This window comes from Mauremys reevesii, linkage group 8 (assembly GCF_016161935.1).
Source record: "Mauremys reevesii isolate NIE-2019 linkage group 8, ASM1616193v1, whole genome shotgun sequence".
NCBI classification, from domain to species: Eukaryota; Metazoa; Chordata; order Testudines; family Geoemydidae; genus Mauremys; species Mauremys reevesii.
The window spans coordinates 98,451,602-98,478,545 of record NC_052630.1 but is presented as its reverse complement, the minus strand read 5'-3'; the positions used below and the strand labels follow the sequence as shown (position 1 = coordinate 98,478,545).

The 26,944-nt window shown below is 38.1% G+C and overlaps 1 protein-coding gene across 8 annotated transcripts in view; it reads right to left on the bottom strand.

Moving 5' to 3' along the window:
• The window catches only part of TUT4 (terminal uridylyl transferase 4), a 73,049-nt gene that overhangs the window by 13,024 nt on the left and 33,081 nt on the right, over window positions 1-26,944 (bottom strand). For 7 of the 8 annotated variants that reach the window (XM_039483672.1, XM_039483666.1, XM_039483673.1 and 4 more), the window contains 18 exons: window positions 26,532-26,658; window positions 23,483-23,602; window positions 22,841-23,059; window positions 22,535-22,709; window positions 19,063-19,814; window positions 15,717-15,867; window positions 13,449-13,535; window positions 11,155-11,258; window positions 10,928-10,985; window positions 10,727-10,830; window positions 9,991-10,080; window positions 6,629-6,742; window positions 5,424-5,501; window positions 4,851-5,028; window positions 4,444-4,491; window positions 4,267-4,349; window positions 2,099-2,214; window positions 1,069-1,229 (listed from right to left, as the gene is read on the bottom strand). In XM_039483672.1, the coding sequence (XP_039339606.1) occupies window positions 1,069-1,229; window positions 2,099-2,214; window positions 4,267-4,349; window positions 4,444-4,491; window positions 4,851-5,028; window positions 5,424-5,501; window positions 6,629-6,742; window positions 9,991-10,080; window positions 10,727-10,830; window positions 10,928-10,985; window positions 11,155-11,258; window positions 13,449-13,535; window positions 15,717-15,867; window positions 19,063-19,814; window positions 22,535-22,709; window positions 22,841-23,059; window positions 23,483-23,602; window positions 26,532-26,658 (2,765 nt within the window). Of the gene's footprint in view, window positions 1-1,068; window positions 1,230-2,098; window positions 2,215-3,688; window positions 3,841-4,266; window positions 4,350-4,443; window positions 4,492-4,850; window positions 5,029-5,423; window positions 5,502-6,628; window positions 6,743-9,990; window positions 10,081-10,726; window positions 10,831-10,927; window positions 10,986-11,154; window positions 11,259-13,448; window positions 13,536-15,716; window positions 15,868-19,062; window positions 19,815-22,534; window positions 22,710-22,840; window positions 23,060-23,482; window positions 23,603-26,531; window positions 26,659-26,944 lie in introns of those variants that run through there. The other variant, XM_039483674.1, reaches the window with a different exon arrangement.

The window sequence follows — 26,944 nt, the reverse complement described above, 5'->3', positions numbered from 1 at the left end:
AGCCTGATAATATTATGTAAGAGAGGTGTATGACCAAAACCCTGGATCCAAACACCATTAAACTCTAAAGGATTTTGGATTTCAACTTTACATCTTAGACCCATCTCCAACTATAAAGCACTTCAAGATAGAAAAAGGTTTATAATTTAAAAGTATGTTTATTTGTGCGAAGAGACAAATAAAATCTAGTGTTAATTAAATCGCCATCCTCTTGATGTCATGGCTATAATGGAATGCACTTTCACACTGCAAGGCTCTGAGTGCAATTCCCCTTATAAATTAAAAACACATTTTTTCATATTTAATACCATTATAAATTCTGGAGGTGAAGCGGGGCTTGGGGGTGGAGGATGACAGCTTGTGACGCTCACATATTAACCTCGCAACCCCCTGAGGAGTCATGACCCCCAGTTTGAGAACCCCTGGTCTACTTCTCCATGGGTCTCAGTGAACAAGAGCTAGGATCCCTACCCCCTATTGTAGCTGCTTTGAGCTGGTCATGCAGCATAAAACAGTTCAGGATTCTGTTTACATAGGGGAATACCCAAGAGGGATTAAGCTGGTGCAGCTGACTTTACACCAGCCACTCCTGGCCCTTACAACATGGTGTAGTGTGGGCAGGCCAGTGGTATTGCCTAACATGCTAAATCCTTAGCCAGCAAAACAGACCCTTCAATGGCCGTTCCTGGTGGCTTAACTACAGCAGGGCTTAGCTTGCTTTAAATTATGCTGGGGTCCAAAATACCTCCCCAACTTTTCCAGGATCAAAAGAGTGGAAAGGTGACTTAGATACTCCTTCTTCCATCCATTCACTTTGTCTTGTGATGAACTCAGCACATCTGGATTCAAGAATCTGGTCCAAAGATTCTAAAGCTTGAGGCAACATCTCTTTTAGAGAAAAGAGGCGCTTATAATGAAGCTTGTGATAACAATGACAGTAGGTGTCTTGCGCAGCAAATGTGAGAAGGTGCAATGCTGAGGAGGGTGGTGTAGAAACCCGAATAGAATAGCCTCAGAACTTTCTAATGAGAATAACAGAAATCATCATAGATGAGACCGCTTGTTTACCTGGCACGCTGTTAGTTCTCTGTCGAGTTTGTTTGAATTCAGGACAATCCCTTCGAACGTGTCCCACATCCCCACAGATGAAACATCTCTTCTCTCTAGTCTCCCTGTCCTCTTCCTTCACTTCTTTTTCATCGTCTTTCTCATTCTCCTTCTTCTTCAGCCTACATGGTAAAGTTTATTAACACTGGTGCCAAAACATCGTCTGTACAGTTCTACAGTTCCTATGTCCAGTGAAGGAATATCATGACCAACATATGTACTGGAATACAACGACCCCAGAGCCCGCAGGGAAACACTTTCCAGAGCCTGGGCTGGTTAAGGAACAGCTTGTAGTGGAGTCAATGAACTCAGCTTCTGTTGGATGGTGGAGATGCTACAACAGAAGGTATTACTTCTCAGGAAGAATACGTTAGCATCCTGGGCCTGGCCCAGTAACAGCATTGATGGGTGCAGCACGAAGCAGTGGTGCTCTTTCAAATGTTGAGCACTGGCAGAAGAAATGGCAAACTAGAATTAATGTGAGGAATAAGGAACAACCTTTCCTTAAGCTGTACTGTTTCTTCATCATAAGTAATACAATAATCCGCTGTAATAGTTTATACAGTTGTGCACTTTAAAGTCATGTGGTAAAATGTAGTCCTCCCTCCCAAAGCTTACAATCTAAATAGACAATGTACTGACAAAGGCTACAGGATTGTTTGCAACAAAGAGCAGATGATAATACTGGTGTTTAGCACATATCTTGTTAGTTCAGCCATGCATGTGTGAGCACGTGCTTTCAGGAGAGCACTGGGAATTGGTTGTGGTTAGTCATACAGCTTGGGCAAAGCAAAAAGGGGATGGGAAGGTGAGGTCAATGGATTCTTAAGGAGGACAAATGGGAAGCTTTGATAAGGAAAACGTATTCTCTGTAATACTTTTTTCTTATCTGCATTCAATATACAAGCCATGAAAGTCCTCCTCACTTAATATGATGATCTGAATTAAATACATTTTAATTTAAGATGACTGCTTCATGTATTTCACCCACCTTCTCCTTTTTGGACAGTCTTTCATGTAGTGACCAATTTTTCCACAGACACGGCAGCATCTATCATTGGGTGCCAGCTCCCCATCTGTCAATACTTTGGAGTCAAAGAAGTATTCCTGCAGACAAGTGTCAGACTTTTACAATACAGAAGTTAATCATTTATTAATTTACAACAGCCAGAGAGGACAGATAAATCAGATTGTCCCAAAGACCTAAAGTGGGGTGGCATGCTGTCATTTCCTACCCTCTCACGTTCATTCTATGACAGACTCCACACAGCCTTTAACGTAGTCTAAGTTAAAACCAAAATATGTGTTTTATAAAGAGAGCAGCTTGGTCTACAGGAGTGAGTGTAGTAACTCTCCTGTTCTAATCACAGCTCTGGAACAGACTCCCATTGTGGACTTGGGGAAATCACTTAACCTCATCTGTACGAATGGGGTGTGATTGGGGGTGTGGGGATTAGTTGTTTATAAAAGTGCTTTGAATAAATAAAACATTATAATACTATAATTCATGGTATTTCCCTGATGTTAGGATGCACAGTTAGGGCATATGTTGACTTGGCCAACTTTTCTGTAAAATGTTGGATGAAACCTTGGGACAAAGCACTGCAAATTGAAGAACATCCAAGATATTTCCATTTAGATACTGGAGCATCTTGTTGAATGCCATTGCAAACAATAAACACAGATGCTGCTTGAGAGAAGGCTGATTAATAATAATCTGGGATGTGGTTATTACACAGACACACATACATTTCATTCATTTTATTCCTCAAACACAAAAAACTAAGTCCAACATGTTAATTTATTACTTATTAATTGTATATATGCAACACCCAAAAGCCCCAATCAGATCAGCACCCACTGGGCTAGATACTGTCCAAATACAGAGCAAAAAACAGACCCTCCCACAAAGAGCATATGATGCAAGTTAAGACAAAACACAAGAGAGTATAACCAACCAATGGAAGGAGTGGAGGAAGGCCGACCATGGTAATAGTGATAGCCATACTTATTTACATATACTAGTTATATGTCCAATTTGCAGATTTTGATGGTGGGGTTTTTTTGTTTTGTTTTTAAGATATAAGCAAACAGTAAGGTTGAGATTTTCAAAAGCACCTAAGTGACTTAGAAGCACAAGTACTATTAATAATCAATGGGACTTGCACTCCTAACTCACTTAGTGCTTTTGAAAATCCCTCCTTATCTAGATAATCCCAGCTGGCCACCAGCGTAGCTATTATTTTAAGGTTTTTCCAAAGATGTTGTTTGTTTTCTGTCTAAGATGCACATGTTTCAGCTAAGACCCTTCCTCATGGCAGAAACACCAGTCTGCAAGCACAGATTCTTTGAAAAACTGATCGCTCAATGGGAATGAATTTCTGATAGTGGTTTACAGTGAACAGTACACGTTCTATTGGTTAGGCTTGAAAAGTTTATTTTCTTAATGAGCAACCAGCCATGTGCAAAGACTGATGGGGTTGTTCCTTCTATTTAGCACCTAATTCAGACCGTCACCAAAGCTCTTAAAGCCTTTAGTGTGTTTTAAAGCTGATTAAGCAACAAGTCTTCTGACTGCTTTATCAAGAAAACTAGTATTGATCATTATTCTAAGGCTTGACACTCAACTTTTTGCTCCTAGATAAAATCTAGGATTCTCTTCCCTTTTGATGATGTATTTTCTACATTAGAGCTGCTCAGCACAGAGTTGGAGAGCCAAATGCTGCTCCCTGCCTGTAAGTATAAGACAAGAACAAAGCTCATCAGCTTCACATGTTTATTGCTGAGGAACTCAAGCAATAAGCAAGTTTTATTTATCAAATAAAATATAATTACAATGGTTGTGTGTTTACTCTTTTTTAAATAAAAACTGTTATATAAATCTATATACAACTCAGGTGCTTCTGGGAAGTTGCCAATGCAGTACTTACTACTGCAAAGGGTTTGATCTACTACATAGCTACCTTCCGCTGAAAATACCTATTGGTCTGTTTCTATATGCCTTGTACTCAGCCTTCTATCCAGTTGTACTTTTTTTATTCAGTTTATGCACGACTGCGTGTCATACACATTTGAAAGAAGTCAAGAGAATACATCATTCTGATGGATATAGGAAAGGAAACTATACTAAAGCTTAAGACACAAACAAAGAGAACTTACAGCTTCTCTTCCCAGGATTGGATAGAATGGGGTACCAAACAGTTTTCTCCCATTGATAAATGCCTTCATTATGAAATTGGTCACTATTGAAGAGAAGATAAAATCATTGGAAGACAAAAGAAAGGCACTTTGCTTTAGAAATTAGTAAAAGCTCTGTAGTAGGAATAAATATCTTACTTTTTCTGGAGACTCCAGCACCAAGATTATGATTCAAGTCAAAAGGATCTAAGGGAAGGAAGAAAAATATCCAAGAGTGGGCAAAATATGTTGCAGCATAAAGTAATATATCTATTTAAATGTGTAAGGTCCCATATTACATATACTCATGGGTGGGATCTGAGCAATTTTTGGGTTATTGATTGCTATGGGTTTAAAACAGATGTAAATTATGCACAGAGGAAATATTAAAAGTTAGGGGTCCATTGTCCCATTTACGTTTGCTGTAGGATTTGCAAACCAAAGTCCCATTATCATTAATGGGAGTTCCCCATGTAAAGATCCTGTGCATCAATGGGAGATCAGATCCCCAAGCATGTGTTCATTGTTTTGTCACATAACAGAACAGCAATTCAACAAATAGGTACCTTCAATGGCAATACATTTGGATGTCCACTGTTTCTCAAAGGTGGTTAGTAGTTTCTTCTGCCGAATGCTGATCACATATTCCTTGAAGTCAAATTCTTCAGTGTAGAATCGCAGCAACCCTAACCAGAGTTCTCCAAGTGACTCAGTGTTCTTTCCAAGTGAAGGCAAACGCTTCTTCTACATGCAATTTAAGACACAGTTCGTACAGGTACAATTAACCAAGTACTTTTCCCCCTGAACAACACATCTTAATAAGGGGCTTGTCTACAGGAAAAAGTTAGACCTGTATAAACTAAGCCATAACTTTAAATGGATAATTTTTATACTGCAATAACTCCCCATGTGGACACTTATTCCAGTACAAGAGTGCCTTTTTCTGCTTTAACTTATGTTGCTTTGGAAGCAGTTTGGGTTTTTCAGTTTAGCTTACTCTTATACTGGAGTATGAGTATCTACACAGGGAGTTATAACAGTATAATCATGATAATTTAACTATACTGGTATAACTGGTAAAGCTCTCCCATGTATTCAAGCTCGAAGTTTTAGTGAGTATTTTGGAATTGGAACATTACCAGCTCTTCCATGTCATCAAAGAAAAAGGCATTCCACCCATCAACCATTCTCTGAGGAATCTGTTTTCCATCAAATATCTGCAAAAACACAAGAACAGTTATTTTCCTAGTGTTCACTGCCACCTTGGGTTTAAGTAATCATAAAACAGTGACAGTTTTGTTGCAAAGACTACTGCAAGAACAGCTTTTTATTTCAGTATTTGTTTGAAAGGTGCTTGGCATTACATGGAAAACATTCAAATGCGTTTTACGTGAAGGCAATTCTGCTCATCTACCAAATATTTCATGTATTTTAATTTCTTTGTTCCTTAGAACTAAGAAAATGTGCATAAAATCATCCCACCTGGTTGCACTCAGCTCCTCTTTCCTATTAAATTTCTAAATTAAAAAAGACCATACCTGGCCTCACCGATCATGACTTTAATTTAGATAGGCCAAAGGGAGACTCAGCTGTTACTTAAATACAGCCCCAGAAGTAGCAATTACCAGATCATTAAAGTAGTGGCAATGAAGTAATGGTCTCAAATAGAGTGACTCAGCCAGAGTTCCTCTTTTATGCAAAGAAAGAAAAGGCAGCTAGATCTGAGAATTACTCCTATCAGGGAGCTCCAGAGAATGTCAACATTTCAGGGAAAGGCAGATGGCTGAATAAGTGCAGTTTGGCTCACCTTAAACATTAATGGAAGTATATAACATTATTTTATTAGTTAAATTTCTTAGCATTTATGTAACACTATCTTCAAAGCGATAGAAACATTAATTGTTCCAACACCTTAACAGGTAGGAACATAAACATCACCCCTCTTTTGCAGATGAGGAAGCTGAAAAGCATTTGAATAATATGCCCAAAGTCATACAGCAAGTCAAGAGCAGAGCTGGAATTAGAACTCAGGACTTCTGACTTGGGCCATCATTACACCTCCTTGCTGACTGAGTACCCCTTGATGGTACATACACCGTAATTTGACCAAAACCCAAGAAAGTGAATGCAGTAGCACATAACCAGGTCTAAAATACATTCCTGGTTTTGCTGCTGTTATCTTTTTAAGTTTTACTTACATTACAAAGTAAAAGTTAGAAAATAGATGATGAAAAGAGGCCCAGGATTTTCATTTGCACCCCTTACCCCTAGGACAAAAAACTCTCAAATCAACTTGAAAAAAACAATGCCACTTTTTCCATTACATCTTTTCCTGAAAACCAACCTCCTGAAGAACTGGGATAACGGGGGGATTTCTCTGTTGCAGAAAGTACAACACCATCAGGATATACGCATATGAAGATAGGCTTCCTCTGGATGCATCTCCAATGTCACAGCGCTGGATAGAATAGATTTTGAACAAAGCACTGAATGAAAATTAAACTACAAGGTATTTAACTCTGTAAACTATGGCAACGAACAAAAACTCAATTACTGTTTCAGAATTAAAAACTGTTTAATCAAGCCTGAAAGAGAAATGTTGACAAATTTAGAGAGAGACACTGTCAAGTAGTTAATGAACAAAATTTGATCAACTCATAAAGCTTCAATGATCTGATGGGAAAATGTCTTCCAAATTCTATGGCTCAAATTTTCCAAAGCAGCCACTAAAATTGTGCAGTTTTTGATATCCAGCTCAATTTAGTTCCAAAATTTCAATGTTGTGAAACCAACGTTTTCCTAACCTTATGTTAACAAAGATGCTTCCATATTTTTAGTTTTATTTTTAATTTAAAATTTTTATTTTAATGATTTTTATGTGAAATTAATTATTTTCCTGTGGTATTTGCAACTTTCTTAATTGTTACATTACGCTAGTGTATAATACCCCCTAAATGTGAAACTAACTAGCCTACTTTCATTGCCGGGGCTCTATGAAATACAAACATCACGCATAAATGGTGAATTGCCTTATTAAAACTGAAAAATGTATAATTTATTATGGTTTTATTAGTAACACAGATATGGACATAAGATTTTCTGAAATATACCATTTTTAATCTGGCAAATTCCCTTTAAAATATTTTGAAATATAAATTCTTGCATTACTGTAAAAAAAATCTTTTTTACCTATATATTAACTGTAACTATTATCAAAATGGAAAAAATTTATTAACCTGGTCTAGAAAAATGACAGCAGTATTATGTGCTACCTACTGACCCCTGTGCTCACGTGCTAACATACAAATGTGCTTTTAAACTCTGTTCCCATGTCTAGCATACAAATAACTCTTATTGGCGGTTCACTTTACTCTAAATACATACACACAATTTTAACAGAACCGAATTAGGTAATGTAATTTAAATGAAAATCCAGGATTATAACTGGAATGCCCTTATTAGGGCTGACAATTAATTGAAGTTAACATCTGCGATTAACTGAAAACAAAATTAATTAATCGCATACCTCTGGGTGGGGAGGAAGCATCTGCAGCGGGGAGCTGAAGCCCCAGGCCCAAGCTCTGGAGGCAGCAGGGGGCTGAAGTTGCAGCTCCAGGGGCAGCGGGAGGTGAGAGAGGACTGAAGCTGCAGCTCCAGGGGTGGCAGAAGCCACAGCTCCAGGGGCAGTGGGGATGGGGGCCTGAAGCCACTGCTCCAGGGGCAGCAGGGGCCAGAGCCCCGCATCCCGAGAGGGGCCGAAGACCGGCGCCCCCCACCCTGAGCAGGGCTGAAGGTTGGGGGACGACGACAAATTTTTCAGGGGGTGGAGGTAAAAAAAAATTTTTTTAGTCACAAAAAGTTGAGAAACATTGCCATAGAGAACAGAGGCCTGGCAAGCTCAGCCTCCCTGCACCAGCCTCTCCTCCCCTGGCGCATGCCAAATACCTGAGGTAAAATCCACCCTCCCTTGCATACGAGGGCTCATTCAGCTAAAGGGAGTTACGTAAAAATAATAATTCTAAATATGTAAGTTCAACTTTCATGATAAAGAGATTGCACTACACTACTTTTATGAGGTGAATTGAAATACATTTCTTTTATCTTTTTTTACAGTACAAATATATGTAATAAAAATAATATAAAATGAGCACTGTACACTTTGTATTCTGTGTTGTAATTGAAATCAATATATTTGAAAATACACCTCTACCCCGATATAACACTGTCCTCGGGAGACAAAAAATCTTACCGCGTTATAGGTGAAACTGCGTTGTATCAAACTTGCTTTGATCTGCTGGAGTGCGCAGCCCCAGCCCCCCCAGAGCACTGCTTTACCGCATCATATCCGAATTCATGTTGTATTGGGCCGCGTTATATCGGGGTAGAGGTGTATAAAAAACATCCAAAATATTTAAATAAATGGTATTCTATTATTGTTTAACAGTGCAATTAAAACTGCGATTAATTGCAAATCATTTTTTTAATCACTTGACAGCCCTAGTAAATATTAATTCAAATTCATTGTTATTAATAACACATCAAACCTTCCACTATCCCAATTTTGACAGACAGGGAAACTGAGGCAAAAGGATTTAAGTGATTTGCAGGCCACAGGAGGAGTGTCCCAGCCAGAGAAAGTCAGGAATTCCTGGCTTCCAGTCCTGGGCTTAGACACCATCCCTCTCTCAGCTCCCGTTGTGCTCTTCCAAAGAATGTAAATATAGAGTCTAATCCCAACTTGAAAATTAATTATCAGCATAAGTAATAATACAATGGACAAATGACTGTCCCATTCTGGAACAAAGTCATAAGTATATTTCAGTTATCTCAAGGGACAGCAGTACATAAACAGCTTGTATTATGGTACAGCTCTAAAGCAATAATAAAACAAATTCTGCTAGTCTTTTCATGAAAATCCATTCATGTAGTCAATTAAATAATGTAGAGCAAATAAAGAGAGAGTGTTTCAGTCAACAAACAAAGAGGCTGCATGCCAAGTCATTTACAGAGCCACATACCATTTATCTCCAAGATCTCCCTGCACAAAAAAACAATTTCTATTATGCTTTTCTGCAAGATTATAGGCGAAAGAAATATTTTTTTAGCTAGAAAAATTACCATCTGGATGCACAATGCATTCGGATTCCCAATTATATTGTTAAGCTTTTTTGTTGGTGTAGGTGGCTTGAGTTCAAGAAATTAAAACCTACTTTTTCAGAATATCAGCTGTCCATCAAACACAAATGTTTCAACAGCCAACAGAGGGCATTAAGGCCAATTTCTGCTCTGGAATATGTTTGCAACTTCACTGGCTTCAATGGGAACTCACCATACATACCTGAGGGCAAAATTTGGTTCTAAGGGCTTGTCTACATGGAGCAGCAATGCGCTCTAGAGGGGTCTGATTTCTAAAGAATACTAGGGAAGATTTAGTTTGTGCCAGAAGGGTCTACACAGGCCACTTAGTGCACTTTAAAACTCACACCCTTCTAGTGCACATGTATAGACAAGCCCTAAGGCTTGAATATGCCCATACACAGACACTCAGGAGGTAGCATCTTAATTCTCAGATTAAGAAGATTCTGCTTGTCTCCTTTCTAGCTGGCATCAGCATCATGTAAGCTCTTTCGGACAATGACACAGAGCACAGTGCTATACAAATAATAAATAATGATAAAGTCATGTTGTACTGTATCTTTATATTACCTTAGCAAAAACTTTCATTGTATATCCCAAATATTGCACTCTAGGATCAATAGCTGCATATGTAGCCAGCATTCTTGTGTTATGCTGTGCCTGGAAAACAGACAATTATTAGACAATAGTTTATAGTTTAATATGGTATAGCTTGCAGTTCAGACATGGGGAGGTAGAGACCCAAAATATATAGGGAGGCAAATTCTATGCTCAGTGACACCTATGCAACATTTCAGTGTGGTTACAAGAACACAATTAAAGGCTGACTTCAGACCAGTTGATTTGTAAAAATTAGCACCTGAACACACCAGCTTGTTCAAAGATGGAATCACTCAAAAACTGAGTGAATCTGGGGCAAATCATGGCCCCTCCTTTGCTGGTCTGGAGGGGCCCATGGCAGGAGAAGCTGTTTGTTTCCACGGTGTAAGAAGAGAGCCAGAAATTGAAGGACAAAAAGGCTCCATTAAGCTGAAAGGCCACAGTGACTCTGCAGCTCAAAAAAGGAAGGCCCCTCCACCACTGTGCCACAAAGCTAACTAACTCCCTGGGCTGAGGATTTGGGGTTATTTGAATTAAAATATGTAAAAAAATTGGATATGGTATTTTTATTTCTGATTCAGAATTATTCCCTAGTAACTTTAATGCTATCTCCATCTTTTAGACGTCCCAGTATTACCATCTGTAGGCAAACTTTCCAAACAATCCTTCAAAGTATGCATTAGCTTTTACAGAAAGAGACACTTACTAGCGTATTGTATAAGCTGATGTCTCCCTCTAAGCCACTCCGTCTGTGTTCAAATTTTACTATAGGCACTTTGGCTGTTGTTATAGGCAAGATGTTTTTTAAACCTGAGGAGGCAGGATAAAAGATTTCCATAAATATTAAAACATACAAGCAGATACATGTAATAGTAAATATCATGTAGAGTACATTTAAAATACATACCTGGATGCTTTTTAAGAATTTTTGCCAAACCTTCAATTATTTCCTTACAATTTAGTTTCTAGAAAAATAAATGGGAAAATCTGAGCAATGAACTATGGATCCTTGCCCCACAAACTGAACAAATATTATATTTCATGGAGTAAGTGAATGAAGGATCATAAATCTTTCTTCATTTTAAGAGTATACAATGTAATTGCAACATATATTTTCAAATATTGAACTCCCACCTCTGCATTTTCATGGCCTTCCAAGGTCATGCAGATATCCAGATCACTGTCCCGGAATCCAAATCCATTTTTTGAAGAGCCAAATAAGCACAGTCTGGCTTTATCTAACCAAAAGAATAGACAAAAAGTGTCAACTTTTTTGTAATATCTGTTGGTACTGCTTCCTACAGGAAATTGCTTATTTGAGATAAGAGGCTGGACCCAATTTTGCATAATATATTTAATGGACTTTTAAATCAATTTCTATTGGACACGTCTGACATTTCATGTCAGACAACAGAAGTAGTTGGTACATTATTTTAATTTCTATGTGCAACTGATGAGGAATTAAAATGCAATTTTTTGATGTGCCTGCTGCGTTAGGGACTCAGTAACTAATTATTACATACAAATTTCTACATGCATTAATTGCTTTTTTACAGTACAATACAGTTTTAACTGTTTTGAAAAGTATATAAATACATGCAAAAAACCCTAGTACTAATACACATTAATAACACAAATACTAAGGTACAGCTATTCGTACTTGATTCTTTGTGATTTTTTTGGTTCATTTATACTTCAAGGTTTTGCAGTTGTAGGGATATAGGCTCACATTAAACCAAGGTGAACTATGGTTTTAAATTGAGTTGGGATATTAGCATGAGCATTAGGCTCAAAGCATGTGACCAAAAAGAATAAGATCATGAGAAAGAAGTTATTGTGTTAAACTGGCAGTGACCATTTGAAATACCAGTGTTATCTTATTTAAGGTTGGGCTGCAGTAATAGAAATAAAACAAGGTTAATTGGAAACTAAGCACAGTAAATAACTGGCTATGTAACAAACTGCTTCATCTGGCTTTAGCTAAGGTCCGATAATTGGCAATGACATCCCTTGTTTATTAATGGGTATAAAAAGGTAAACTCAGGAGTTCATTGCTACTACCTGCCCGACCAAGTTGGAGCTGACAATATAGGTTTAAGCATCCCTGGGTTTAGCCCATTTGGAAGTACCTTGATCAAGCAGCTTATAAATGGTTTGTTACTCTTTGGATGTACTAAATTGCTTATTTAGGCTTTATGGGCATGTTTACAGCAACTGTATACATATTATTTGGGCTTTGGATGTAATAAAGGAATGTAAGGTTAAATTGGTGTTGTGGTAATAAATACAGGTAATAACCCTGTATAAATCATGATAATTCCAAGAACAACATGAAAATTCCATTTTCTGTTACTAGGAAAGTTTGGTTGATTGGGATGTTTCTCTGTGCCCATTAACCATAGTCTATGGTACAAGATACAAATAATGAAGTCAATGTAGTTTCTGAATGAAACTTTTTATTTCCACTTTGGGGTATTCATTTCCATTTTTGTTTGAAATTTATTTTCACTCACATATTAATTAGCATAGTAATATAATTGAGAAGGATTTCTTTCTGAAAGACCTCTTTTAGATCACTGTGATTTGTTCATTTTGAAATCAATGATAAGAAACTATATCTATCAGCTCATGGCTGCTTTCAAACCATTGATGGAATCAGAAACCTTCAGTCTTAAGTTTATGTGACAGAAAGATAGTTCCCTCAATCCTCAGCTGTCACCAATAAGCATAGGGCACAGCTGAAGGGTGGAGCTGCAAAAGAAACATTTACAGCTACCTGATCTTGGGGCCAATTCTGAAAGAAAGAATGGTCTTCTGGATAAGCCAATAGACTGGAACTCAAGCGACCTGGTTCAATTCCTGATTGTGCTATAGACTTTGTGTGTGACCTTAGACAAGTCACTTAGTTTTCCTGTGCCTTGGTTTCCACAATACATATATATAGAGAGAGAGAATAATTTTTCCTACTTCATGGAAGTGATGCGAAGATAAATTCATTAAGATTTCAGAGGCACTCAAATACTATACTGATAGGGTCCATATAAGTACATGGGCCACAATGCTACTCTAAACTATATGTAGTTGGCTATAGCCCAATAACACTCTTTCCCTCCCCTGGCATGCTTCCTGTGCTTGGGGTCAGCAAGGGTTTGGTTATGTCAACCTACATCATGCAGGCTTTCCCCCATGATGTGGAGATGCACCAGTTGCCAGCACCACTGGGGCAGCACAAAGGGGCCAGAGTAGGGTTAGGGATTGAGTTTATATGTCTATAGGAACCTTTATATACACACTCAAAAGGAAGATGCCATCATTTTAAAGTAGACAAAGGAACAAAGAAAGACAATTCTACATTAATGGGCTGGACAACTGGAATGAAGGGAGAAATTTTAACAACAAATGATAAGTGGTTACCTATTATTACATACCGTTGTATTCTTTTCTAATAAATCTTTCCAAACTTGCCAGAATTTGTTCTCTGTTTTGTTGCTCAGAGAAAGGAGGTGATAATTCATCTGAGAAAAAAAAAGTTAGACTCTGATTTAACATTCCTCTATATTTTTGGCCCTAAATATCTGACTTTATAAATTAAATATTTATTCTCTTTGAATACCGATTTTTTTTCTATGGTAGTTAGTACTGACTGCATTTTATTTTGGGACTTGATCCTATTGTCATTAATCAGGCAAAACTCTTGGGAGCCAATAAGATCTGTAGAATCCGGCTAATACTGAGGGCTTGTCTACACTAACAGTGCTGCAGCTGCACCAGTGCAACTGTGCCGCTGTGCTTAGTGAAGATGCTACCTACGCCGATGGAAAAGCTCTCCCATCAGCATAGGTACTCTGACTCCCCAAGAGGCAGTAGCTACATCGACAGGAGAAGCCCTCCTGTTGACATAGCACTGTCTACACCAGCGGTTAGGTCAGTATAACTGCATCGCTTAGGGGTGTGGATTTTCTACATCCCTGAGCAACGTAGTTATACCAACGTAACTTGGTAGTGTAGACCAAGCCTGGGGCCACACTGCTTATCACACCAAATCTCTATTACTCCTGGAGAGATTCTGCATCAAAATATTAAAAATTCTGCCCCCCAAAATTTTGAAATGTGAAAAATTCTGCAAATTTTATTTGTCAAAATAATGCCATATAAATCACACCAGTTTCAATTGTTTTGGTAAGTTATTTAAACTACAATATAGAAAAAAGTCCCAATAACGATTCAGCATTTCCTAAACACATGAAAGTTAAGTTACAAACACTTGGTAACTAATACCCTGCATTCCAGTTATAATCCTGGATTTTCATTTAAAATTACATTACAGAACATCAAACAGCAATAAAAAAAAAAAAGTGATGTCATTTTAAATTGCTCAGACTTTCACACATGAAAGACATACAGTTTGCTAATCATTGTCCTGGACCTGGCTGGGTACTTTGGGAAGTGCTTGGTTCTGATTGTCCTGACATTATATTGACTTCTTGGTAAATGTTTTATTTGCCCTCAAAGTCTTTTTTTTTTAAATGGGTAGGTAAAATAAATCCTGAGCTTAATCTAACCCCACTGTTCCACTTTGGCACAGGAAAAAAGTGAGAAAGCACATAGATTTTCCTAGCTGATTCCCTTACTGTCATTTATAAGGCTTTACAGCACTCTGGCAATGTAGGGGCCTTACAACTTTTACATGTTTTATGCTCCTGAGGGAATTGACTGAGAATGGGAACTCTTAACTAACAATAGGAACATTAACAATGTTACTACACAGGTAGGCTGCCACATTTCTGCCTCAGGTAATGAGATCAATTAACCATCAGCAGCAACTTTGACAAAATGTGTGTGTGGAATTGGAGAATTTACAAAAGCTATTTTCTTTAATTTAAAAACAAACAATTTTCAGTAATATGATACTAATATTTAATTAAGTGGTTTTTTTGATTCTCAAGAAATTACAGACGTATTACTAGGCAGGCAGGCTGCTACATTTCTGCCTCAGAGAATGATATCAATTAACTAGCAGGCAGGCTGCTACATTTCTGTTTCAGGTAGAGCCTTCCTTGTTCATAATAAAAAGACCTAAGCCACCTCCATGCCTGTTGAGTCGCAGTAGCAAGCGATAGGGACATAGTCTCTCTCGTTTGTTGGCCAGCCCCACCCCATGACAGTGATCAATGTCTCCCTCACAGGCACACATGTCCAGCCTCCCTCCCCCCCAGTGATTTGCCTCTCTGAGGCTGCTTCAGGCATGCTGGAACAGATGCGCTGCCTGGGCTACCAGGCAAGAGGTGCGTCCCCCCCTGCATATTTCTTTTTCGTTTTACAGAAATATGTAGACCATCTGAATTCCGCGCTCCCACAGGTGTGCAGAATTCTGTCAGGAGTACTTTATGCACATTGGCTGCCTGTTCTCTCCAAAACCAATAATAACTAAAGATGAAAGTTCTTGCTTAAACACATTTTGGGGCCAAATTCTTTGCCAGCATAACTCTACTGACTTTAAACTATATGACAAAACAATATGGGCCAAATTCTGTTTCAGCTACATTGTTGTAACTTCCTCCCACTAAAGTCAATGAAGTAAGCACCACATTAAAGGGAACAGAATTCAGCTCTTCGGCTTTAATTTTTAGAAATTACAAATTACAGCCTGTGAAGTGAAAAGTCCTACACTAGTCCAACAGTAATACTGTACTTACCAAAGCATCTCTTACACACTATATCAAGTATTTCCCGAAATCTGTTTGTCATTGGTGGTAGTGGTTTTAGATCAATTTTCTTAAAATCCTCTGGGCAGTCATTTTTGGAATGGCCATCACGTTTGCAGATGCTGCATACTATAGTTGGAGGCTATTAGAAGAAATAAAATAAACAAATTTTAAAATATTTCAATAAATGCATACTATTTCCATAGGACTGTGGTGAGCAATAACAGCGTTTATCTACAGAACAATAAAAGAGCACCCCTTGAAAAATCACCTTTAGCCCCTGCAGTGCACTACAGAGCTCAGGAATTCTGCCAAAGGATAAAGGGAAAGGAGAGGTCAGAAGAAGAGGGAATCACTCTCTTACTGAAATCAAGAGCTTTGCATGAGGAGGAAGGGAACTAGCCTTCCCACTCCAAAATTGTACTTGCCACCAAGTATAACACAATAAACCTCCTAGATAGTGACCCACTGGCTGATCTGTTAAGGATGATAAAAATGTAATGTTACAAGCCCAGTCATGTAGTACTTCCTTAGGTAAAGTTCCCACTGACATCAATGGGAGGTTTGCCTGTGGAAGGACTATAGGATCGGCTATATAGGTTTAAAATGTCATGTTAATAAATAAAGAAAAACATTTGATTCAATTTCTAATCAATTTTTTACAAAGAAGACTTGAAAGTAGTTTCAGATACTACACTTGTCTCTGAGACCCCCCTTAGCAGTTTTTGTGTTTACTATCACGTTACTTTTTACAGTGTTTTTCTCTTTCCTATTACTATGTGAAAGACCCACACAAACAACATGGTCAACACATGGCTTGTATCCTACCGGGGTAAATTGACCTAAGTTACACTACTCCAGCTACATGAATAACATAGCTGGAGTTGACGTAGTTTAAGTAGACTTACTGCAGTGTCTTCACTGCGTCGACAGGAAACGCTCTCCGGTCGACTTACCTTACTCTTCTCAGGGAGCTGGAGTACCGGAGTCGACCGAGAGCGCTCTGCTGTCACTTTAGCGGGTCTTCACTAGACCCGCTAAATCGACACCTACTGCATCGATTGCAGAAGCATGGCTCTCCCTAGTAGTGAAGACAAGCCCTGAGTGATTGACTGACTATGCTGGAAAACAGAACTGACTACACAAAGTTCAGCAAACAAACTAAAAAAACAAATACATTTATCTTTGCTAATCTCTTTCAGTTACAGGTACACTAACCCTAGGGTTACCTATTTTGATTTACAAAGGGAGAGAGAGTTCTCATCCAGAGATCTTGGCATCCTTGATAATATTTAAACATACAAAAGAGCATAACTCCTCTACCAATTACTACAGCTCTATCAATTCCACCTAACCCCCTATCCAACAGAGCTTAGGCGGAAAAAAACCTTCTGTCCTATAATTCTCTCCTGACTCTAAAAGTCAAGGAGAACCGAAAAGATTTTTGGGCAGAAATGTGTTTATTAACAGTGTCCCTTTAATAAATTGGACTTTTACAAAAAAAGTCTGAAATGAATCAAAATATTTTAATAATCAAAATGAGGAAATATATATTTATATTACACAACTATCACTCACAACAGTTCTAAGCCCTTAGGAACTCCACTTTCATAACATGCTATATTATCATCTCTAATGCCACGTTATCCGACACTCTGAGATAGTCTGGAGAACAGTCTTAGTGTCAAAGTGTCATGAAAAGATGGAAGTGGATAAAAATCAATGTTTAAAACAAAATGTAAATATATTTTTATTTAATTTAAATAAATGAATTTTTTAAAATTTAAATTGGATTTTTCATTTACATTAAATACAGGTTTATCTTTTAGGAAAAAAACTATTTAAAATTAAATTTGAAATGAACAACCTATGTTAAGGGCTAAACTTATTACAATTGATTACAATAATCTAAATTAAATACCGGTACGCTTCTGACCAAGTTGTAAAAAAGTCAAAACAGCAAACACATGGAAGTTACTTGCTAAGCACCTGGAACCAGAGTTTGCTGAAATGCTACACTAGTTTTTTGATAGCAATAGCCTCTTCTACAGGTACAAAGAGAATATTTTCCTCATTTCAGTTTATTCAATCAATTCAGTTCAATGAGTAGTTCATTCAAAGTTAAGAAAGCAATGAAGTTAAAAAGCAGGAAAGCTTGTTTTCCTCTTCCAAATAATGAATAAAAAGTAAGTATAAGATTCACTAATTCTAAAATATTGAAAACATGGTGACTAGAAACAATTGTTCAATTTACTAACTATATTAATAAAGACACTGTAGAAATTGCAGTACTCCTATAAAGTCTGCCAGAATTAAAGCAGCACATACCCTGAACTCCCATTTAATTCCTTCAGTGGCAGTCAAAAGAAAGGAGATGTAATCAAGCTGGAGTCACTGATTTTTTTTTTATAAGGCCTTTTTGACTCTCAACACTTTTGGCTGGGTGAAAACTGAGTGATGTCAATTTGCTCTAAAACATCTAATATTCAGGAAGATGCCTGCATACTTCTTATCACTGCACTGGCAAGTCTTTTCTCTGAGTTACTTTTTTAAAAACTGAAAATCTCGAGTTTTCCACACTGAAATGTATCAGTTGTTTTTACCTAGAGAAGGAGAATGTAAGGAAAGCCAACCTTCCAGTCCTTGGGGACAGTTATAGCCAGGGTGGTAGCTATACATTAGTAAATAACTTGCATTTAGTTAGGGTCAAATTAGGTCATGTTTGTACAATATTTTGAAAACTGGAAAATGATATAAAATTGCTATCAGTAAGTTTTATTCAACATAATAATTTTCCTTCTTTCAAATGAACAAAAATAAAAAACAAACAAAAAAAAATATCAGGGCCCCAAAAAGATGGGCTATCCAGTTCTTTCTTTCTCTTCTATGGCGAGCAACTGCACTGCACTTCCCAACTATGGAAAAGTAATGAAAGTTAGAAAATAGCCTATACTTCTCTAATCTGACAGTGAGGAACATGACATTATATAACCAAGATAATCTGTACCATAGGTAAATGGGTAATGGTGCTGGTAAAGCTATGTTGTAACTCCTCTCAAATCATGGTGATAGCCGGACACGTTAACTTATTTCAGCCCTGTAACAATACATTCACCTATGCTGAGGGAGCAAGTATTTGAAACAGGGAGAGAAGTAATTCAGGATAGAGAGTGGAATAACAACTAAACAATTCTCTCACCGGACAGTCTAACAGTTTGGAAGCAGGAATACAGTTCTAACAGGTAGTGAAAGGAGATACCTTGCACCCAAGTGTATGTTTTATTGATGTTGGAGTGAAATAACCCCACCATTTACACATCTTTAAAATGCATCTTACCTTTCCAGAAGTCAAAATAAATTTATCAAACACATAATGCATTTCTTCTATGGAGAGTTTATCTTCATCTTTAAGGTTACAAACATCTACCATTGCTTTGCAGTCGTGCGAGGTAGCTGATGTGCTAGTGCACTTATTCTTCTGTGAACACTCCATTACTGAACTCTGTCCACTTTCAACATCAACAAATTCATTAACAGAATTTGGGTCATGGAACCAACGTTCACTGCAGTTACAATGGTGGCTTAGCTTGTCTTTAGTTAGACAAATTTCTGAAAGCTCTAGATCATCTTTCTCTTTGAGTGATTTTTGCTTTAATTCACAGCATTCTTTAGAAATAAGAGATACTGTTTCCTCTCTGTCTTCATCATAATTGGAGTCCAGTGCATCTGTCTTATTTACTAACAAACTGTCTGTGTTCTCAGAAATACATTTCTTGGATGTAAATTCTATTTCATTACATTCAAGTTCATATTCTTGTATACTACATCCATTTCCTGCATTCTGTTTCTCTAAAACGTTTTCTCCCTGTGGAAGGCAACAGTTGGCTACAGGTTCTCCAGATTTTGCAGATTTCTTGCTGCTAATTTTTTCCTTTTCTTTTTTCTTGGTATCTGATTTGGATTTAATCCCATCTTTAGTTTGTGGACATGCAAAATATTTATACGCTGTCCTGAATCGCTCTAGGATGTACTCAAACACCATCTGGCTATTTAGGCTTCGTGCAACATTCCTCTTTAGTGCAAAAGGATCTAGAAAAAGACAATTCAAGTAGTAATTTACTACTATACATCAAGTAATACTTGCACAATAATGTATTTCAAATACATAAGTTATTAGTATTTTGTATTTCAAATTACAGAACCCTATAATATAGCCCAAAACTATATTTATTATGCTATACATCCTCTTCTTCATTTCATCCTGGTACCAGACTGTTTTCATCACAAGGCTGAAGGATATAATGGAATAAATAGCTCATAGATATGTATTGTTCTTAAGTACCATTTAAGGATCTGGATCCCAAGAGAGTCTTTAGATTTTTCTGTATAATCACCATATATTTACTGTAAATGTCTGATTTAATTAATAAAAAATTGTGTACCATTTCTGCTTTGTTAAAAAAATCCCATATTAAGTCTGATTCCTAAACTTGAAAGTAAAATAAATATCCAGACATTACAATCAATCTTTGGGTAATCCTGCCCAATATTTTCTCCTTCTTCGATTTTTTTCATTGATTTAATTTGATAAATAATTTATTTAAAAGTGAAGCAAGAGTCAGGAAACTGACTATGTAAAATGATCTCACAGAGTTTCATATTTAGTCTCTCTTTGTAACTTCCAGATTAAATTTCCGATTTACAAGTCCAAAGAGGATCTTCATAATTGCAATTACTGACAATTCCACCTCAGATCTTAAATATCAAGGTGGGTTGCTTCTTCCTCTTACATCAACTCCTGTACTAAAAATTCATCACATGGAATTTAGCTGAAAACATTGTTAAAAGGATATAATCCCTCCCTCTTAGAATAACCACTATTTGATCATTATCTTGACACATTTTCTTTTTTTCCCTCATGGTTCAGATACTCTCTCTCTCTATTAGGTCCCTTACTCTCATCGCCGGGTATGTCTACACTGCAATAAAAGACATGCTGCACCGAGTCTCAAAGCCCAGGTCAGTTCCTCGGGCTCACACGGCTCGCACTGATGGGCTAAAAATAGCAATGTAGATGTTCCAGCTCTGGTTGGAGCCCGAGCTTTGAGACGCAGTGCTGCAGGTTTTTCTTTGCAGTGCAGACATACATACCCTTAGGGACTTCAGTTTCCAGGATGATGACTAGGTTGGATTCTCATCTCCAAAACTCAAAGTCTATTCCCACAGACTTAAGTTCCCCTCCCCAATGTTTCTTTGATCATGTCCAATACAGATATCCATCTTACCAAAACCTCCTTCACCAAGTATCAGAGGGGTAGCCGTGTTAGTCTGGATCTGTAAAAGCAGCAAAGAGTCCTGTGGCACCTTATAGACTAACAGACGTATTGGAGCATGAGCTTTCGTGGATGAATACCCACTTACATGCATCCGACGAAGTGCGTATTCACCCAGGAAAGCTCATGCTCCAATACGTCCGTTAGTCTATAAGGTGCCACGGGACTCTTTGCTGCTCCTTCACCAAGGTCATTAACAAACCTCCTTCTAGCAATGTGATAGGACATTTTTCAAATCCTATTTCACTTTGTCTCCTCCCTTTGACACATTTCATTACTGTTCTCTCTATCTTCCCTGACAGTGTTCTCTTCCTGTTCTCATACCTCACCGATTCCTCCCCAGCATCTCTTTGCTGACGCCTTATTTTCCTCTTTTCTGTTGGCATTGTTTAAGATTCTCTACTTGGCCCATTCCTTTTCCCTCTATGTGCTTTATGAGACCTCAGGCACTACCATTTCTAAGCTGATAACTAACCAATCTACCTCCTACTTTCAACCTCCACCCCTTTAGTCCAGTCTCTCATATCTAGCCATTTCTCCTACACCTCCTCCTGGATGTCTCACCATCTCAATCTCCTATAAAAACTGTATCTTCTTTCCTAACCTTTTTCCACTTCCTCACTTTTCTATCACCACTGACAATCCACAGTTCCGGTACATTACTTTCTGATCTTTCCTAACAAATACTATTTAATTTTTTAAAAAACAATAAATAATTGAATAAAATATTAATGTTTTCCAAATGGAAATGGATAAAATTTAGGCAAAGAAAGGGAATTATTCTTTCTCCCATCATCACATACCACATTAGGTATCAGCATCAAATATACTCCGCCTCAAGGCTCTCAAATGTATTACCTATGGTCAGACATCTAGTTTTTAAATATATTTTCCAGGACATACTCATCATCCAACTATGCGGACAGTCAGCTTCCCAGTGTGGGAATATGGTCCATGGGAGCTTTTACTCCACTGAGCTGGTTCTATTCGCTCTGATCAATGCTCTCCTCTCTGCCCTGTCCATATGTCAGAAGCAGAGGAAATAAACTGATGATCAGAGGCAACTAGAAGACCCAATGGTATGGGATCTTGCACAGGTAATGTTCCCATCCCCCAGAACAAATGGGAAGGAAGAATGGGTGGAGAAAAGTACAGAGAATGGGGAATGAAACAGATGGAGATGGTTCAAGGAGAAAAGGAACAGTATTGCAGAGACGGAACAGAAGGAGAAAAGGCTGGGGGGAAATGGTACTCCATATTTCAGGCGTCACTGTACTCATACTGCAGTGCTGGGTAGATGACGTCCTCAAGTAGCCTGATTAACTTTTGTATATTTGCCAGTTAAACTTCTAGTTTCCTCTCCATTTGCATCTAATGCAATTTCTTGTCCAAGTACTAGAAATAAATGTTAGGTAAGTAAAATCCAAAGAAGAAAGCATAATGTCTGTAAACCTGGTAGAAAGAACATTACCGTACCTTCAATGGCTATTCGCCTTTTAGGCCAGTTTTTGTTCTCTCTGGTTAAGAGTTCTTGTACCCGTACGCTGATGACATATTCCTCCAAAGCAAATTCCAGTGTGTAAAACTTCAACAGTTCTAACCACAGTTGCCCCAGGGATATTTGGTGGGGTTTTTCAAATGCTAAGGGAGACTGAAACGAACATGAATGTTCAGTAGCAATAAGAAATGAAAATTTCAGTTTTTTTCTAAGTTTTTTTTAAATAAAAAGTTTAATAATCAGACAGCAGATGTGGTCTCCATTCAGATAAAACAATGACTCACTTTGCCATGTTTCTCCTTCGCATTACTTTGGTTGTCCGTTTCTGAGCTTGTTGACTTCTTACCACCTTTTTGCTGTTCAGCTTTAGCTTTGCCTTCTACCCCACTTGAATTTTTCCCCGCTCCATTATTCGTTGGCTTGTATTCCCATCTTACAAACTTCTCCTCTTCTATACCTCTCAGTGTGTAGTCATCTGCCCTCTTTAAATCGAAGCCTTCAATCTAAATACAATTAAAGGATTTCTGAGAACAAGATTGTATGTCACATACCATACTTGGACCAAAACATAGAAATGGCAATTTCAGGGCCCCCAAAAGATAATTTCACCAACACTGCTAATGTTAGTTATGCATGGTAAGAAAAGGGTAATCACATCTCAGTGTGTCAGCTGAGTTAAAAAATAAATTCTTTCCCCCTGACCCAAAGCACAGAATTGCACAATTGTCCAGGTATATTATGAGAATCTTTCACTTTCCTCAGAAGCAACAGGCACAAGTCAACCACACAAAGAAGAACGTGCTAAGTGCTTTATTTAAACTATTCAATCTAGTATGACACATCTTATGATCTGTAAAATACCTATGTAGCACTGCCCGTTAAAAATATTGCAAGAGTAGATAATTATACTGTCAAAAAAAACTTACCCAAGTGCCTAAATGTGATGGTAAAATGGGTGGTTTTCTTTGTTGAAGAAAAAATATCACCATTAAGGCAAAAGAATATGAGGGAATCCCACCTTCTGCCTGACAGTCAATATGGCACAACTACAAAAAGATAAGACAGCTGTAGTTTTCTGATAAGATTTTAGCATTTTAATTATATAATACATTATATAAATGAGCCATTAAAAAAGTTCAAAAGGAATATGGAGTATATGCTAAAGCTGACTAGAAAGTCTTTCATCTCAAAATCTAAGGAAATGATAAACTTTTATACAGATGTCTTCTATGTTATCTACTTCTCACTCACAATCCATTCAGAACACAGCACCTCACCTACTTTTTTCCACACCTTGCAACTCCCATGTTACCGCATTCTTCAGAAAGTTACAGTAGATACACATTGGCCAGAGGATAAAATGTAATCTGTAATCATTTGTAAAGTTCAACTTTATTATTATTATTATTTATTATTACACTCATTGATTCTATCATAACTATGCAGTTGTGGCTCACATTTACGCTTCTGACAGGGATTTATGGTTTTGGTTAGAGAACCTGCTATTGTGCAATCGCCAGGTATAGAGGGCTTCTTCATATCTGGCTCTATGCTGGTAGAATGCTTTTCCATGTGAGCTCAAGAGGTTTTTCACTATTTTTAGTCAGACTTCAAACAGTTCTCTTTTCTAGTTTGTAATGTAATGTCCTTGTGTACTGTATGGCACTAATCAATTTATGAAACCCTCTTCACAAAAACATCAAAATATTAATAATACTGTATAATGGAATGCACTTTTCAATAAAGTCAAGTCATTTAAAGTCAAGTAGAGTTTAATAGTGAACCCAAACCTGAATTATAAAAGGATTTGACATCTGACGTATACTTAATAGGGCTGTTACAGCTCAATTCTTATACTCAGCAATGGTATCTCTAGTTGACCCAGTGGGAGATGGAGGCAAAAATGTGTACAATTGTTTTGCTGGCAGCCTGACATGAGCTCATTATTTAAAACTGCCTTGATTTTGATGAGTGGTGGGTTTGGCAAATTATGCTTACTCTCTTGGGATGAATGCTGGGAAAGAGTTCCCAGACCTAGAATGAGGATCTGCAAAGCCCTGCACCTGTTGAAACTGTACTGTGGGTGATAAGACATCTAATGTTTGCTAGTTGGTCTGCTTCATAATGTTATGGAGGCCAGAACAGAGCCAATGATATAGTGGCAATTTTAGAAGTGTGTATAATATATGTGAAGAGTGAGATCCTCACCCCCTCTTTGGCCCCTTTACATCAGATAAAAGGGCCAGAGCAGTGTAAGAGGGCATGTCAGATGAAGGCTGGCCCCTGTGGCTGAAATAGGTCCAGCTCCCCTGTGCCACAGCAGGTGCTCCTAGTTGGGCACACTGAGGGGGTAGGGGCTGCACCTAAGCTATAAATGATTAGAGGTTGCGCCATTACAGGAGGACTGGCTGTGATAATAGAACTGACTGAGAGAGAGGCAGGAAGCAGAAGCAGCAGGGCTACCATAGTCCCCTGGGATGTGGGGCAAGGAGAGCCCAAGATGTGAAGGGTGAGCTGAGAAACAGTTTGTTTAAGTTTGGATAATAAAACGGCTAAAAGGAAATTGTGGGTGTGGCAATGTGTCTTTGCAAGCAGGGGAGAAGTCATGCCTTGTACAGGGCCCTATAAGCCCCAGTTCTGACTAGGGGAGAATTCCCTTGCACAGGCACTGTGGACAACAGCCATTCAACAACCTCCTTGCAAGCCCTGGAGTAGGGGGCAGGACAAGGGTGGGGATGGGAGTAGGGCTGCAGCAGTGCAGAGATTCTGGACAGTACCGCAGCCAATAGGGCAGCCTTGGACGGCATCCATAACTTTGACCAGCCCCATCCAGCCCCAGAGTAGCCCAGGGAGTACAAAAGTGGCTTAAGGGCACCTTAGCTCTTCCCTCCCTCTGGGCTGTGAGAGTTCAATACTGACACAGCACAAAATCTTACCCAGTAGATTTTTGGCCAAGTTCCACTGGAAAACTCTTCATGAGTCACTAGTGTACTGCAACCCAGAGTCTGGGAAGATTTGATGACTTTTACAAGTTAGACTTTTTCAGGAATCTAGCTAGGAATTTTAGCAACACAAGTTCCTTAAACTTAGTTGCACCACTGGGAGACTGCAAGTGATTTAATATAAAACATCTCTCCACAGATGTAAAAAAGGCAGCATATACTTGCCTCTAGACACAAAGTGGACATGTTCTGCATTACATGCCACTGCATACACTTCAACTCACAATACAGAACAGAAAAGAGAATTCAGAGTCGTTGGGTTAAAAAAAAAATATATTGTAACCAGACACAAAACTATGCACATGGAGTTGCAATCTACTTCCAGGTTCTGATATTAATAAATCACTCCAGAGTCAGTTCACTAAAACTCACAAAGGTTTATAACCCAATTATATACAGCTAAGTGTGTGTTACTTCTTGTATTTCAGAATCCAGTTGAGAACTACCCTTCTTAAGCTTACTGTAGCCTACTTCATGGACTTTATCTTTGTATTCCCTCTACTCATCTTGTACCTATCTACTCCCTCTTTTCCTTCAACACAATCTTGTCCCTGTTGATGAATGAGCGCCTCCTTCTCTGCAGCTCCGCCTGTCAGCTCTCCATCTCAGCCTCAAATAAGGTTCTGCCTTAAGTCTCAGAAGAAAATATTTTTCACCCTTCCCATACCTCTTCATTCCTCTCTCCCTATCCAAACATTTTTTTCTGTAACTGTGGGATATAAATGCTGAAGCATTTGCGGACACGGTTTACAGGAGAGATGAATACTACACTTGACTATAATACATTTTGATTTAGTGGAAAAAGAAAAATTTCAAAAGAAACTTTGATACTACTATATTATAAATTACATGCTGGTGTCTGTGTCACAGGAAGTTTATTCCCATAACACATCCGTTGCTGTATTATACTGTATGTGCAATCCTCAAGGGGAGAACAGACATGTTTAAGCGGTCTTTATTTGTATTAACTTACTCTAGCCCAGTAGCGGAAAGCCAACACCAAGGGAGCAAGGACAGGTTCCAGTTTGCCAAGTGCAGCCAGCAAGTCAGTTGTAAGACAGGCCACATCATTTCTAGCACTTACTTTACAAGTTAAACCACTGTTATTAAGAGAGAAATAAGAAACCAGTTTAAGTTCATAATTTTAACTCCAAGTAAGCAAAGTCTGACAGATTGCCACTCCCAGCATATTGAAAGCAAATACCAGAACACCTCTCATGAATGAAAGTGACTATTTTAGCAAGCAACATGATACCTATCAAACTGAGTTCAATTTTCATTACTGCAGGAGTTGGATTTGGAACTCACAAAAATCCCTTCCAGCTATAACAATGAAAAATGTCATTGATAATTTTTTTTCTATGCTCAACTCTGCCCCCGATTAAC